General features: G+C 39.3%; 4 protein-coding genes across 5 annotated transcripts; 3 read left to right on the forward strand and 1 right to left on the reverse strand.

The window, feature by feature from the left end:
• The first annotated feature begins 1,168 nt into the window (after window positions 1–1,168).
• On the forward strand, window positions 1,169–6,888 carry LOC119784381 (translocator protein-like). Its single transcript, XM_038286410.1, has 5 exons — window positions 1,169–1,521; window positions 4,164–4,336; window positions 4,416–4,554; window positions 4,645–5,359; window positions 6,572–6,888. The coding sequence occupies exons 1-4, from the start codon at window positions 1,519–1,521 to the stop codon at window positions 4,816–4,818; spliced, it is 489 nt and encodes a 162-aa protein (XP_038142338.1). The 5' UTR covers window positions 1,169–1,518; the 3' UTR covers window positions 4,819–5,359; window positions 6,572–6,888.
• Window positions 6,889–8,080: 1,192 nt separating this feature from the next.
• LOC119784372 (ubiquinol-cytochrome-c reductase complex assembly factor 2) lies at window positions 8,081–12,228 on the reverse strand. Its single transcript, XM_038286383.1, has 4 exons — window positions 12,015–12,228; window positions 10,754–10,828; window positions 8,346–8,412; window positions 8,081–8,237 (listed from the first exon to the last, which is right to left on the reverse strand). The coding sequence occupies exons 1-4, from the start codon at window positions 12,150–12,152 to the stop codon at window positions 8,125–8,127; spliced, it is 393 nt and encodes a 130-aa protein (XP_038142311.1). The 5' UTR covers window positions 12,153–12,228; the 3' UTR covers window positions 8,081–8,124.
• A 9-nt stretch (window positions 12,229–12,237) lies between these two features.
• On the forward strand, window positions 12,238–14,124 carry tomm6 (translocase of outer mitochondrial membrane 6 homolog (yeast)). 2 transcript variants are annotated; one of them, XM_038286384.1, is made up of 3 exons: window positions 12,238–12,398; window positions 13,753–13,881; window positions 14,022–14,052. In XM_038286384.1, the coding sequence occupies exons 1-2, from the start codon at window positions 12,301–12,303 to the stop codon at window positions 13,847–13,849; spliced, it is 195 nt and encodes a 64-aa protein (XP_038142312.1). In that variant the 5' UTR covers window positions 12,238–12,300; the 3' UTR covers window positions 13,850–13,881; window positions 14,022–14,052. The 2 variants fall into 2 exon arrangements, 1 of the variants encoding a protein (XP_038142312.1); XR_005280921.1 differs by having other exon boundaries at window positions 12,241–12,398; window positions 13,753–13,903; window positions 14,022–14,124.
• A 66-nt stretch (window positions 14,125–14,190) lies between these two features.
• Window positions 14,191–15,061, forward strand: cunh1orf74 (chromosome unknown C1orf74 homolog). Its single transcript, XM_038286382.1, has one exon. It carries the CDS (start codon window positions 14,228–14,230, stop codon window positions 15,014–15,016), a length of 789 nt encoding a protein of 262 aa, XP_038142310.1. The 5' UTR covers window positions 14,191–14,227; the 3' UTR covers window positions 15,017–15,061.
• Window positions 15,062–15,246: the final 185 nt, after the last annotated feature.

Genomic DNA, 15,246 nt, shown 5'->3' on the forward strand with positions numbered 1-15,246 from the left:
CACATGCCAATAAACAAATCACAAGGTAGTATAAAAATGTTAATCAAACAGAAAATGATGCTTTATTCTCCATTTAATGTTCAAACTAAAGACTGAAAAGCAGGGTGTGATTGTTTTCTAAATAACCATGTCCTATAGTTGCAATTAGACCATTTCAAAGGTTGATGCTAAAGGATAATCTGAGATTTCAAAAATATTTGATCAATATTCAAACTGTTGTCACACATACAATGGGCAATTTATTTTCCATAGAGACATTTTTTTTTATTTAAGGAGGCAGAATTTTTCTTATTTTATTTTCTAAATACATAGTTTTTATGCATATTATACTCGTTTACACTATCACTTATTCCAACTAAGTCATTTTGAATAATTTTTTTGTATTTCTTTTCTTCTCAACCGTTTTTCCCTAACTTGTTGCTTAATCACTTGAACACCCCTAATGTGACGACAGCTGATTACCGTACTTAATGGATTATGGAGTACCAGCCATAAAATCCATAACAAAGAAGGAAAATACATATATAAGTGGCACTGGAATATAAGTCGCATTGTTGGGGGAAATTCCTTTGATAAATTTTTAAATAAAAATAGAATAGAGGCCAGAACAGGCTGAATAATTACTAACATTACACGACACATAAAAACGAACGGTATGTTAACATAATAAACGAATACTTATTCAGATAACTCTAGCATACATAACATGCCATCAAGTTTACCAAACCACCCGTATCACTTCAAATTACTGAATTTAATCTCCAGCCCAGGTGTCACGTTTAAACAACTCTGCTAACTCCAAACTTTCTTTCGGCTGCATGATTACCGTTTTTGCTGAATATTTTTATAATCTACAGAATATGGTTTTCTTTTTGGTGACATTTTTTTGAAGTTGTTTTTATATGTTAACCCAAATGTTGAAATTATCAACACAGGATACGCTTACTCTCGGGGTTTAGTGTGGAAAAAAATAACACGTGGAATGATATAATAATGTGTTAATAATTTCACACTTAAGTCGCACCCCTGGCCAAACTATGAAAAAAACCAACAAAAAAAAAAACTGCGATCTATAGTCTGGTAACTACGGTATTTGCTTCCAACGTTAGTCTCTTATAGTCCAGCCGCGGTTAGAAACGAAATCATTAGTATAGGAAGGTAACAATCTTGGCTCATTGGACTGGTGCGCTAACGGGGAAAAATAGAAGCAATGTGCTGAGCAGGAAATTGTGACATTACTTTCTGTAATATTAAACCTTTAAACTCAGTTAGAGTAAAAAACATTTTCGCGGCTCTTGACCGTAAGTTGGTTTATATCCTCGCGACCAGCAGTTGGTCACAGCAACGTCACGTCCTTGGCTGATGATCCAGGGAGGGACAGAGGAGTGACCGCTGCGATAAGGCTGCCCTGCCCCTAAAAGCAGCCATATCTCCGGACTATCGGCATGCCAGAGTCTGCCTGCTGCTCTCATTTTCTTCGTTAATTCTCCAAACATAAGAAAACATCCCTGCTGAGACATGGTAAGTCCTCTCAATACTACAACAACCAAAAACTCATGAATAGAGCAGCGACATGATGCAGAGTTTAACCTCTCGAGAAGCCTTAAGTAAGCCTTAAGCCTTAGTTATACTGAAACTTTGATTAATTGTTTTACAAAAGTTTTATCGTGAAAAAAAACGCGCACGAGCCTAATGCTAGCTTTCAGTTTAGCTCCACTGTGCTCTCATGCTACCTGCTAAATCTTACTATAACTCCATAATATCTGCACGTTTGCTTTCATAGTACAAGTTGTTTTACGCTATAAATGTATATATCCGTCATTTTCTTAAAGACGGATATATACAAATTCGTTGTATTTGCCAACAAGCCAAAAAACAAAAGTGTGTGTTTAATGTTTAATGATAAAATACTTCCTGGTGGATCCACATAGTTATCAACTCAAAATCTAGGCCTGTGGCTTTTTAATCTAATAAAAGCAAAACACAAGGGTTTAAATCGGAGGTCTTCAACAGGGGGTCAATTGAGGTACTGCATGGGGGTCGCAAAAGTTTTTGTTGATTAGACTTTTTTTCATATTCCCTCTGCAATTTTTTCCACTAATTGAAATGTGTTTAAATACACATGAACATTAATTCAACACACTGTAGTAAACAGATAAATGGAGGCAGAAGATGTATTTCAGTGTATGTATTTCACACAGGAGCTCTTTCAAGCTGGGCACCATTTCATTCACAACACCTGTCCCATCAACCAGGAATCAGAATCAGAAATACTTTAATAAATTCAGGGTGAAATTACTTTTGTTACATCGCTCCATATGTAATAGTGACTATAGGACCAGTTTGATATCACACAATTTTCTACAACATCAGTTTGGGGGTCCTTGGCCTGGAAAACATTGAAGACCCCTACTTTAAATAAAGTACATTTTAACTAGAGGTAGGTAGATTAATAGCTATGCCTGTTACAAGTTGAAGCTGGAACAAACTGATCAGCATATAGAAACTCTCAGATTAACACATTACAAGTAGGGTTGGGTAAAAAAAAATCGATTTTGAATCGATTCCTTTACATTTTTGCAAAATCAATGTTAAGGGAATGAGATCGATTCATTTTATAGTGACCCGCGTGACGTTCACATTCAAATAAGCAGGAAGGATGCACTCAAGATTACTTCAAGCCAGACAGCTGCAAATATAGCCAATAGGTCGACTGAAGACATTAACAAATGGGGGCTGAACAGCAAACACCCTGTAGTTGTTACAGACAACGCTGCACATATGGTTTGTGCAGTGAAGATAATGCAGCTCATGAATGTCTGCTGTGTCACGTTTGCTTGCTCGAGTGAGGCTTCACTTTTTCCCTTTTTTGCACGTTTGCACTTTTGAGTCAGTTTTGGTTACATCTCATGTTTTAATTGTCTGATTTACAAGTTTGCACTTTGTGTTTAATGTGACAGGAAAAAAACAAAATACATGAGTATTTTGAAACACATTTGAACCACTTTCATTATTGTAAAAACAGATCGAATCGAAATCAATTTATTTAGAACTGTATTAATCAAAATCGAATCGATTCAGGAACCTAGGCGAAAATACCCAGCCCTAATTACAAGCAGTACTGCCAAAGATCGAAAAATAAAAGCTGTATATTTGAGAGAAAAAAAATAGTAAACTATACTGCTACACTTTTCTATAGCACAGCTAAAACATTAGTTAAATAAAGTGCTTAATGCAGCAAAAGTTATACATACTGGTTAAACATTTTAATAAAAAAAGTTTATCAACAATATTCAGATGCTTTTAGTCAATATTATATTATATTTGCACATTATAAGCTATCTTGTTTTAGGTTTTAGCATTATAATTCTTCAGTTCTATCTAAATCTGTATGAAAAAAAATGTTTCTATCTCAAGTTGATTAAGCCTATAGTGTCCTATAAATATGTATAAAACACACAATCAAGATCATATTCATTCCTTAATAAGATTTGATGGTGAATTCAGTGAAGCTGTTTTTAGGCCATATATTGACAACAAAGGATGTTCCAATCCAATTTTAATATCAGCCCAAAAAAATATATTTTTGAAAATGTCAGCCTGCAGTTATAAGCATACAGATAAAACCATTAATCTCTTCTTCTTTTTTTTTTTTTTTTTTTTTTTTAAGTTTTTGTGACCCATTTGTCAATTTTTTTTTCCTCATACCTAATGTTGCTGACTAGTGTTCTGAGTAATATCACTCTATCAACCCTTTTCTGGCATTCTAGACTACTAAATTAATAACAAAAGTATGATTTGTACCGATATTGTATCAATATCAGTATGAGTCACTACTCAAAGCTGCAATATCGGTAAATCCATATGATTTCTGCTGACTTGCAGTGAACCATTTTCAATCATTCATAATTGCATAACATTTGTTTGAATCACCAAATTATATCTAGTGACACGGCTTGTCTTCTATATGTTCAAAATGCATCTTCCTATGCTATTAATGATCGCTTAGAAATCAGCCGTGCTATGAAGATGGAAAATAAATATTACATTGTTTCCTGTCTCTGGACAAATGATAACGTTTTTGTACATTTCTGAATGATGTGTTACTAGCTGCAACTTTAGCCAAGGGTAAACTGTTTTAAAACAACTTGCTCTTATCTCAGAGCTGGCTGCCTATGATTGGGATGACGGCCTTGCCGCACGTCGGAGGGCTCTACGGTGGCTTTATTACACGTAAAGAGGTGAAAACCTGGTATAAGACTCTGAACAAACCCTCATGGCGTCCACCAAACAAAGCGTTTCCTGTGGTGTGGACGTGCCTGTACACAGGAATGGGGTAAGTGTTGGAGTTAATGAATCCCTCTGTCTCTGAGAGCTACCTTCCCCAACAAGGAATTTGCTTTTTTGATATGCAGGTATGGCTCCTACCTGATCTGGAAAGAGCTCGGCGGATTCACTGAGGATGCACTGGTTCCACTGGGACTTTATGGGCTGCAGCTCGCTCTGAACTGGGCCTGGACTCCAATTTTCTTTGGAGCACACAAGCTGAAATGGGCAAGTTTTACTACTAAATAAATACAGATGCTGATCCGTGTTTGAAATCCCAACACAGTCGTTGAAATGCCCTTCTTTTGTGTAACTCAGGCTATGGTGGAGATCGTCTTTCTGACGGGGACGGTCGGAGCCACCATGGTGTCTTGGTATCCCATCAGCCGCACCGCCTCCCTGCTCCTGGCACCCTATCTGTCCTGGCTGTGCCTCGCCACAGCCCTCAACTACCGCATATGGAAAGATAACCCAGAGGAGAAGGAAGAATAGGAAGAAAAAACACTGCAGTCTGTTTATTCCGTCACTAAATCTAATTAATCACTTTCAAATTTCTTTGCCGAGATAACGGATCCGTTTCACAGATAATCATTCTAAGTTTATGATACAGCTTTTTTTACAGTGGCTGATTGGATAATTGTTGTAAGGACCTCTCTGTATGTTAAAGGTTGGTAAAGTAAAAGTTATGAAGAAGATTTTTCTGGTAATCCTGCTTTGCATTATGCTTTGGGAAGTTATTTATCTTTGAAGGCAGCCCCTAAAAATATGCATGGTTCCTGTCAAACTAATAAACCCAGCAAAGACTGTTATAATGAAACATGTCTCTGTTCCATTGTATAGACAGACCTTAAATATCCTTACATTCTGTGTGTACAATGTGTTTAAAGGAACTATATAATGCAAAATAAAGTGCACAAAGCCAGCTTTTACCAGCTACTCTGTTCAGGGCAGTAACCTCTCTTTCTAAGATCTTTTTGAAGTCGTAAACCCCTTTTTGGCCTCAGGTGGTCCCAGACTTTGTTGGGTGTAATAGGTAGGGGTGTAAATCACATCCATCATGGCGATTCGATTCAGTATCGATTTCCTGATCCAACGATTCGATTATTTTCGATACTTAAGAATACACCACGATTCGATTCGATTAATCGATTAATCGGTTAATTTTTTTTTTATTATTATTTATTTTTATTTTTTTTTACACCTTACAGGCTAAACAAAGTTTCAAGTTTGAAATAAATCAATGAAAGCTGTAATATCATTATGCATTTTCTTTAGAAACAACAGCAAATAACAGAAGTAGAAAAGTTGCATCAAAAAATACTGCAAAAATACTGCACAATATCAGTGTAATGAGTTCAATGCAATACCTCGGCTCCAGAGAAACTGTCCAACATATTTTTTTTAGAATGTAATAAATATATTCAGGAAAGAGAGATGTTTTGTAGAGAGTTAGACAGGAATAAAAATAAACTACATATAAGGGAATTGTTTCAAAGGTCATCTGGGGATGTAGTTTTTGGGGGTATTTTTAATTTTCTAAGAAGAACGGGTATTTTAGGGAGAATATAATAGTTTGTCTGGTCCATACTCCATTCTGGAAAGTGGCGGTAATGCAGCTATAAGTTGTTTGCCAACCGCCATAAAAAAAAAAGAAGAAGGCTCCAGAGTGTTGACGTCACCGCCCCTTGAGAGACGCTCCGCTGCACCTCTCCCAGATTGTAGCTGACCGCAAACAGTGCACCAGACAGGAGGCCGGCTAGTTTTGTTTTTATGACCGAAATTGCGGAAAACAACTCGTGAAGTTTGACCCGCTAGAAGAGCGAGGTGCGCGAGAACGCTGGGAGCCTTTTTCCAGCTGAATCTCCGCTCTTTTTGCCCCATTGTCCCTCCGTCGTCGGACTAAACTCGCCCCCACTTCCTCATCGCCTCGGCCGTATCTAGACCCACAGCGTGTAGCCCAGACCACACTTCAATACTGAGCATAATTTAAAAATGTCTGTGTGAAGCTTGCTGCAACAAACTGCTGTAAGAGTATAACCAGGAAGCGCGGTAGGAGGGGAAAATAGGTTTAGCGCCACCGCAGCACGGGAGGAAGAATTACGCCCAGGAGCAAATGGATAAAAATAGACCGGAGGGAAAAAAAAAAACAATCGATTATCTTGCGGACGTGTCGATGCATCGGATCGTCGGCTTTTGGATCGATGCATCGATACAAAACGATTATTATTTACACCCCTAGTAATAGGCAACTCTGCTTTAAAGCTGTGTTTTTCTTTTGGGATGAAAGATGATGAAAATTTCATCATTTAATACCTACATGGTTCTAAAAGCAATCGTATTTTCATGAATCAGTCACTTTGAAAGACTTGATATAGGAACTGGAATGTTGAATACGGAGCAATCAGTCTCTCTTGAGGTGTATCTCTGTGTTTCCTTTGCTAAATGCTAGTGCCATGTGTTGCTTTTCTTAACATAAATGGGTGTGACTTTATTGAATGTTTGTTTCTCTATTTGTACATAAAAAAATTAAACAAAAATATTGGAATGAAGCCTTCAGCAAAACGTTTGTACAGCCTTGAGTAAAAATGCCAGTCTCAACATTAAATATTTTACATAATGCAATTTGTTTTTTTCTTAAGCAGATGACCAATCAGCTTCTAACTGGCTGACTTTAGCTATGAAGTAATCAGTCTCTAATCTACCCCGCTTTCAAAATTCCATAGAGATAATTGATTATGTGCGTTAAAGGGATAGTTCGGTATTTTTGACATGAATCTGTATGGCATCCCCATCACCAGTGTCATGCAATCACACTGACTTACCCCTGGCAGCGTCCTGTGAGCAGAGTTCTCGTCCAGTTTTGGTCAAGCCGAAAGTAGTCCGGCAGGTTTGCTAGACCCAGCGAAATAAAACGTTTCTCTTCCCAAAACATTATGTGTTCAAAAGAGTGATATTTTTGCATCCCAAAAACGTTGTAGTGGAAATAGTCACACGTCGTTATCAGTTGGTCCTATTTTCTCTCTGTTCGTATCAGTGCGCGCCTTCATTCAGACAGCGAGCTCAACAACAGCCAGATGCATGTCTCCCTCCGCCTAGCTCCTGGCTGGGCGGAGGGAGACATGCATCTGGCTGTTGTCAGGTTAGTAGGCCCTAGCTGTCTGAATGACGGCGCGCACTGATACGAACAGAGAGAAAATAGGACCAAGTGATAACGACGTGTGACTTTTTCCACTACAATGTTTTTGGGATGCAAAAATATCACTCTTTTGAACACATAATGTTTTGGGAAGAGAAACGTTTTATTTCGCTGGGTCTAGCAAACCTGCCGGACTACTTTCGGCTTGACCAAAACTGGACGAGAACTCTGCTCACAGGACGCTGCCAGGGGTAAGTCAGTGTGATTGCATGACACTGGTGATGGGGATGCCATACAGATTCATGTCAAAAATCCCGAACTATCCCTTTAAGGAATCAACTGTACCTCAGTATTTTTTCTTTTTCCCCTCATTTTATTTTTTTCCCCTTCTATCCAACCTTGTCATGCCTCTTGGACCCCTCCTTTATTCCTCCGCTCTGCTGGTGTCCCTCCTCACTTTTTAGCCAAAGGTAATTGTTGTCCTTCCTTCCTGTTTCTAATTCTGATGGGGTACGACCCGTCTTGCCACTAAAACCTGTTTTTGTGATAGTTTCCTCATGTTCCTCCTTTAGCATATTTTACCATCAACACCTAAAGATTTGACTCCAATGACACCAATGCACAAAGAAAACAATTTATTTCTACACAAAAAGGAACAGTTTTTATTTTTCTGGATTTTTTTCAGAACCATCTTCAGGTGACTTTGAGGAGAATTTCTCCATTATGGACTTCCATAAACCCTTCTTTTCCTCATCCATGCTCTGTTGCATACTGCCTGTAAAACGACAATAAAATTAGGCGTAAAGATGCGTCACCTCTAGTGTTGTTTTGGCAAAGCCGCTTAAGAACAAGGAAAACTGCTTTCTATAACTGAAGAGCATACCTGAGAGTAGCACCCGACACTCCTCCACTGTTACGCCTGTAAAACTTGTGTCTCTGACTCGAGGAAACTAAAACACAGACATGCGTGCATAGAAAAGAAGTTAAAATCTGCCACTACACTTATTCATTTTCTAATAGTCACAATAAAAGACATTTCGGGTTACAAATATCACCAATTTACACTCGAGTTAATCTACTCTATTCCATAAAGTATACAACCTGTGTACCTTTATACACTTTGTTGGTTATAATAGTAACACTACTGTGAAGCTTCTTTACAAATTAACCTAGTTTAACCTTTACCAGATATACACTATATTGCCAAAAGTATTTGCTCACCCATCCAAATTATTGGAATCAGGTGTTCCAATCACTTCCATGGGCACAGGTGTATAAATTCAAGCACCTAGGCATGCAGACTGTTTTTACAAACATTTGTGAAAGAATGGGTCGCTCTCAGGAGCTCAGTGAATTCCAGCGTGGAACTGTGATAGGATGCCACCTGTGCAACAAATCCAGTCGTGAAATTTCCTCGCTCCTAAATATTCCACAGTCAACTGTCAGCTGTATTATAAGAAAATGGAAGTGTTTGGGAACGACAGCAACTCAGCCACGAAGAGGTAGGCCACGTAAACTGACGGAGCGGGGTCAGCGGATGCTGACGCGCATAGTGCGAAGAGGTCGCCAACTTTCTGCAGAGTCAATCACTACAGACCTCCAAACTTCATGTGGCCTTCAGATTAGCTCAAGAACAGTGCGCAGAGAGCTTCATGGAATGGGTTTCCATGGTCGAGCAGCTGCATCCAAGCCATACATCACCAAGTGCAATGCAAAGCGTCGGATGCGGTGGTGTAAAGCACGCCGCCACTGGACTCTAGAGCAGTGGAGACGCGTTCTCTGGAGTGACGAATCGCGCTTCTCCATCTGGCAATCTGATGGACGGGTCTGGGTTTGGCGGTTGCCAGGAGAACGGTACTTGTCTGACTGCATTGTGCCAAGTGTAAAGTTTGGTGGAGGGGGGATTATGGTGTGAGGTTGTTTTTCAGGAGCTGGGCTTGGCCCCTTAGTTCCAGTGAAAGGAACTCTGAATGCTTCAGCATACCAAGACATTTTGGACAATTCCATGCTCCCAACTTTGTGGGAACAGTTTGGAGCTGGCCCCTTCCTCTTCCAACATGACTGTGCACCAGTGCACAAAGCAAGGTCCATAAAGACATGGATGACAGAGTCTGGTGTGGATGAACTTGACTGGCCTGCACAGAGTCCTGACCTCAACCCGATAGAACACCTTTGGGATGAATTAGAGCGGAGACTGAGAGCCAGGCCTTCTCGTCCAACATCAGTGTGCGACCTCACAAATGCGCTTCTGGAAGAATGGTCAAAAATTCCCATAAACACACTCCTAAACCTTGTGGACAGCCTTCCCAGAAGAGTTGAAGCTGTTCTAGCTGCAAAGGGTGGACCGACGTCATATTGAACCCTATGGATTAGGAACGGGATGTCACTTAAGCTCATATGTGAGTCAAGGCAGGTGAGCAAATACTTTTGGCAATATAGTGTATAACATGTTTTACTGTCATGCTCAGAAAGGTCAAAGTTTTCAAAATCCGTGCCACAATTTTTCCATTTTCTGATTATTTAAACAAAGAACGCTAAAAAATATTCACACCATGGCAAATTGTTTCAGTTTTCTGCTTTAAATTTGTCCAAAACTTTATCTCTAAACTGTTTGCTGTAAACCTGAGCTATAATGATAGCGTTTGCTCTCTTACACACAAGTAAGTCCTTTACAAAACAACAGGGTTTATATTTGAAAGTATAGTGGAGGATTTTCACAAATTTTTGGAAAGACCTGCCCTCTCTTACTTAAAGAAAAAAAAAAAAGCACATGCACAACCCTGTTCCCGCTCCTGAGAGGGAACGCCTTTAAACGCATGTGAGATTGTGCATGAGACCATTTCTCCACGTGCACACTGAAAGTTTCCAAAAGAAGATTTGCATTTTTTCCACTACGTCAGACTAGCCACCGGTAAGTGAAAATGGGGACGAGCACGTAAGACGTCCTTACGTAAACATATCACCAGAATGATTGACAATTAGGAGAACCACTTATCTTGATGATCCACCCGGAAAAAGAACGTCCTCCACTATACCTTTAAGATTATACTGCACTGGATTTGATTTTGGATTAGATAAATTAGATAACACTTGAACATTAGTAAGTGCTAGCCTGTGACGAAAAGAGTCAATAATATTCTCTAGATTGAATAGAATTGTGGAGAAAGTTCATGAAGCAAAAATACTTCTGCCAGAAAATGTTGAGCTAAAGATCTGGACTAGCAACTAAACTGTGATAAATCATAACAGAAAGCAGGTCCATCAGAACATCAGCTGTAGATGCATAATTACCCGCTGTCTGTATACGTTCCCATTGATGCGCGCCAAACTTTCATACATCTGGTCACATTTCTCTGGATCTGCAATCTGGAAAAATATAATTATAGGTTAACAGGATGTGTTATTTACCCCTCAGGGAAAAAGAACCACAGGGTTATTCTATAGGACAATTGGTAGTGACTTGTTTCCAGTTTTGATATTAGACGGTTAAAGATCAAATTTGTTAAATGCACCCGATTTAAGGAACAACCGATCCCACAATCGACTTTTTTCACTAATAAAACTATATATGGATGTCTTGTAGTGCTGTCTTCATGTCCCAGGCATTGTTTTGCCAATTTCCAGCTTGTCTGTTTAGCCTCTTTCCCACTGAAAATAGCGTGTTAACCCAGGTTAAGGCTATTAACGCATTATGTTAATCGATCCACTGTCAACATTTGTCTCCCTTCCCACTGGCAAAAAAGCTAACCCCTAGCTGGCAAGCTGCGTGGTCTCTGTCCCAACCCAGCTGTGTGTCTGGTGACGCCATCACGCTGGGTTAGCGTTGATGTCACCGGTGCACAAGAAATCAGGAAAGTAAACAATGGAAAGCAACATGTAAGGAAGCCAGGGCGTAAACCATAGTGCAGCAGCACACTAGAACAGAAGCAACATTCGATCCAGAGATTTATGGCAAACAACAGTGCAAAATGTATTTTTATTCATTTCTGTTAGTAAATGTAAACACTCGATAAACTCCTTAAGTGGTCTTCTAAACAGCGTCCATTTAGCGACGCTGCATGGCAGAGCAGTGTCAACTTTTTTTTCTGGATTTGGAAGGTTAAGATGTGTGATAATAGAAGGGTGGATGGCATTACACAGAACATTTTTAACCCAGTAGAAAAAAAAAACATTCTAACAATAAGCTTTTTTTTAAATCTGTATCTGACCTGCTGATAACAAAACTTAAAGGTGTTCAATAAACATGGTACATTTCTTGTATTAAAGGTAAAAAACTATTCGAAAAATACCAGAATGATACTGTTAAATTTGTTCAGATAAAAGCCTCAAGGTCTGTATGGAAATGGAAAAACTATTAAAAGTCTTAAGATATTTTCTCTATCTTATACATTTTCTGACTATTTAGATAAACAGGCGGGTTTAAGTCATTCTGCAGTCAGGTTTTCAGCAGCACTGACAGAAGCATCCCGTTTACTAATGTGAAAAACAAGGTCATCTTTTGCTAGCTCATCTTCTTAGCTTAAGTCTTGAAGCCGCGCGCGTGACCTCATACCTGCGTGTTTTCACCCTCGCGGAACGCAGACGCCACTCTCTGCCGTAGAAACGTCCCCAGATCCCGTCCTTTCTTGGTCTCGTCCCTTGGCCATTCCTCACAGAGCTTCAGGAACCGACGGTACCTAGTGGCGGACATATTCGCTCATGTAATATTTACGCGAGCGGGTGCTTGAGATTTTTAATCCTTTCGGGCACCCTTATTTGTGTTACATCGAAACTCGTCCCCTGTTCTCAAACACGCAGACGCGTTGGTTCCTTCTAGCTTCTGTCCTTCTGTCGACACGATGAGCGGACCAAACGTGAAAAAGGGCTCTTCATACCGGGTGACTGAGTGGATCAGCGCCACGTATCGGTTTGCGACGGACAGACAAGACTTTAGAAGGTTAGTAGGAGTAAAATACATTTTTTTGTGTTATTTTTGTGTGCTGACTTTAGCCGCGCCGCTAACTGTAGCTCACGCTTCCGAGTTTGTCCTTGTGCTGTTGCTAATGCTAATGCTAGTCAGAATGTAAATCCAGAGTTAAATCATTTCGCACACCAGGTGATTTCCTAAGTGTAATTAATCACACGAGAGGCTAACATTTTTAATGTTTGTTTATAAAATTACCATTTCATTAATTTGTATTTGGAAATTCCACTTAGAATGCATTAACTAATAAATGAATGTTTTCAATGCTGAGGCAATTCAAACAAGATTAGTCTAAAAAAATATCACACATTGCATCAAAACTAGCCAAAAAATTACTACATATGTTTATGTTTCTTTTATTACTCCCATTACCGCTGAAATATTATCTTGAATGCAACAGCTATAACATGTCCTGTCCTCTGAAAACCTGTTCGCACAAACAGATTAATTTCTCCTAAAGCAGATGAGTTTAATAACTCAAAGATTTGTTCAGAAAATAGCCCTTACGTCTTATTCCAAGCACCTAACAGTGTTTAAAATCTCTATCAACTAAAATGCATTTCCATGTGGGTTTTAGTTTAGTTTCCTGTTAAGTAGAAGTGTCTCTACATGCACACTGTATATTTGTGTAAACCCCGAATGTGGTCTGATATATTTGTTTAATTTGTCAAGCTTTTTTTTTTTATTTAAAATTTCTTCTCATCACTTCACTGTATCATTTAAATAGAGGAAGAAAAAAGCAAATCAGCCCAAAAAATCAGCAGCACATATCAATGATCGCTTAGACGGATGTCAAAACAATTGGCATTGGCTTTAAAAACAACCTATTACGGAAGAGGATTAGGGCCATTGAAAAAAAAAAAAAAAAAAAAGTTAACTGATTTTAAAATTTTATTTAATTTTAATATGGGGAAAAAGTCAGAATTCTGAGAAAAAAAAGTCAGAATCTCATACTCTTACCTTTAATCTCAGAATTCTGACCTTTTTCCCATATTTAATTAAAATAGAATGTAAAAATCGGTTAAGTTTTTAAAAACTTTTCATTGGCCCTAACCCTCTTTCGTAGCCTATCTCTTTACATAGACAATCGAGGTGTAGGTGAATCAGAATAAGTGATCTCTTCACTGTTGCACTGGTTAGCGTGTGGGATGAATTAGACCAAGTTGACATGGGATGGTTATGTTGGTTTAAGTCTGCAGTAAAGGATCTGCATAGTCATTAACTAGTGTTAAAAAGGCTCTAAATGGCTGTTACCCTTAAGGTAACGATTCTGGAAAAACAGCATCTGTGTCTTGTTTATTTATTCCTGTCTTTGTTTTCATTTCAGGAACCTTTTGGTTAACTTGGGTTTGTTTGCTGCTGGAGTTTGGGTCGCTAGAAATCTCTCAGATTTCGACTTGATGTCTCCTCAGCCGGTGACTTAACCGTAGCTGCAGGTCCCGACCAAAAACAGGTGGTGAGAGAGCTTTCTGTATCAGGTGAAAGTTTACATGGTTTATGAGATGTTGATTAAAAACCCAGAAATTGGTTTAGAAGCAGTGTCCTGGTTTAAGAGAAAATGTTTGCGACTAAAGTTATCTTTCTGCTCTTTTATAGGAGCCTAGGACCAACAAAGAAGAAACAAGGGACATGATGAAATACTAGGAAAACAAAACGTCTTTGTTTACATGACATTTTTCACCTATGTATGACCTGTAAAGTGTCATCTCTATTCTTATTTTCTTTGAGTCACAGATTGATTTTGCCACACACTCTCCCATAGAGGACTTTGTTATAAACATTGAAATTATTATTATGTAGCCATGTCTATTCAGGAAGGCTTCCTCTCTGCAGCTCATAACTCTCTGCGTTCTGGTAGAAAGCGTCTCTCTGTTGCTCAGAGTTTGGAGCTCGCTGCTCAGGTCTCTGCTGTGGATATGGGGCTGAAGCCTGCCCTCCTGTACGACAGTAACGCCGCCTGTGCTGAGCAGCTCCAGCGGTATCTTAGCTGCCTTCAGTCTCTCCAGCTCGTATCTGAATCCCTCCTCACGCTGGATGTAAACGGAAATGGCCTCATTGTCAATGCCGGCGCTCTGAGGTTGAATTTAGAGCAGATGATCCGCGATGGCGGCCCGCCTGTCGTAGATGTCTCCACCACCTTGGAGAAGCCTGCTATCTCTGATAAACAGAGGAGGCAGCTGAACGGCATGATGGAAGATGTTTTGCTACTTTTGGAGAAGTTTCAGCTATCTGAGGCCAATAAACCATTTTATGTCGGGGAGAAATTTGAGGACTGGAACCTGTGCTCCTTGTTTGGTATTTTACTGGGTTACCCAGTCACTTACTGGTTTGACCAGAACAAGAGCTTCGAGAACTGTCTGTCTATGACGCCCCTGTTGGTGATCAAAGCATCGGCATCATGGCAGATGGACGGGGTGGCTCACAGATTCTGTCTGTATTCGTTCAGCGTTCCTGCTGCTCTGCAGGGGGAGGCTCAGTCTGAGCTGGAGAACTGGAGGTTGAGTCTGCAGAGGAGATTTGAGCAGCAGCACATCATGAAAGATCTCAGTATCAATCAGTCCACACTCACTCTTCCCTCCATCTGTTTGTAATTCAACAAAAAGCTTCTGTTTAAAATAAAATGCTCTGGAATATGATCTTTGTATTTTTTTCCCTTCAGGTAAATTTGAGCTAATCATGTGGTGTGCTTTTAACAGAAACTAATTCTCAAACCTAGAAATATTCTACTTACGGAAACTCCACTAACTATATACTATACTATATGACTATAAATGCCCTGAATTTTGTCTGACAAGCAGTAATATCAGCTCTACATAATGAA

The sequence above is a fragment of the Cyprinodon tularosa genome, unplaced genomic scaffold (genome assembly GCF_016077235.1).
Source record: "Cyprinodon tularosa strain WSP-4 unplaced genomic scaffold, ASM1607723v1 ctg224, whole genome shotgun sequence".
Classification (NCBI taxonomy): Eukaryota; Metazoa; Chordata; class Actinopteri; order Cyprinodontiformes; family Cyprinodontidae; genus Cyprinodon; species Cyprinodon tularosa.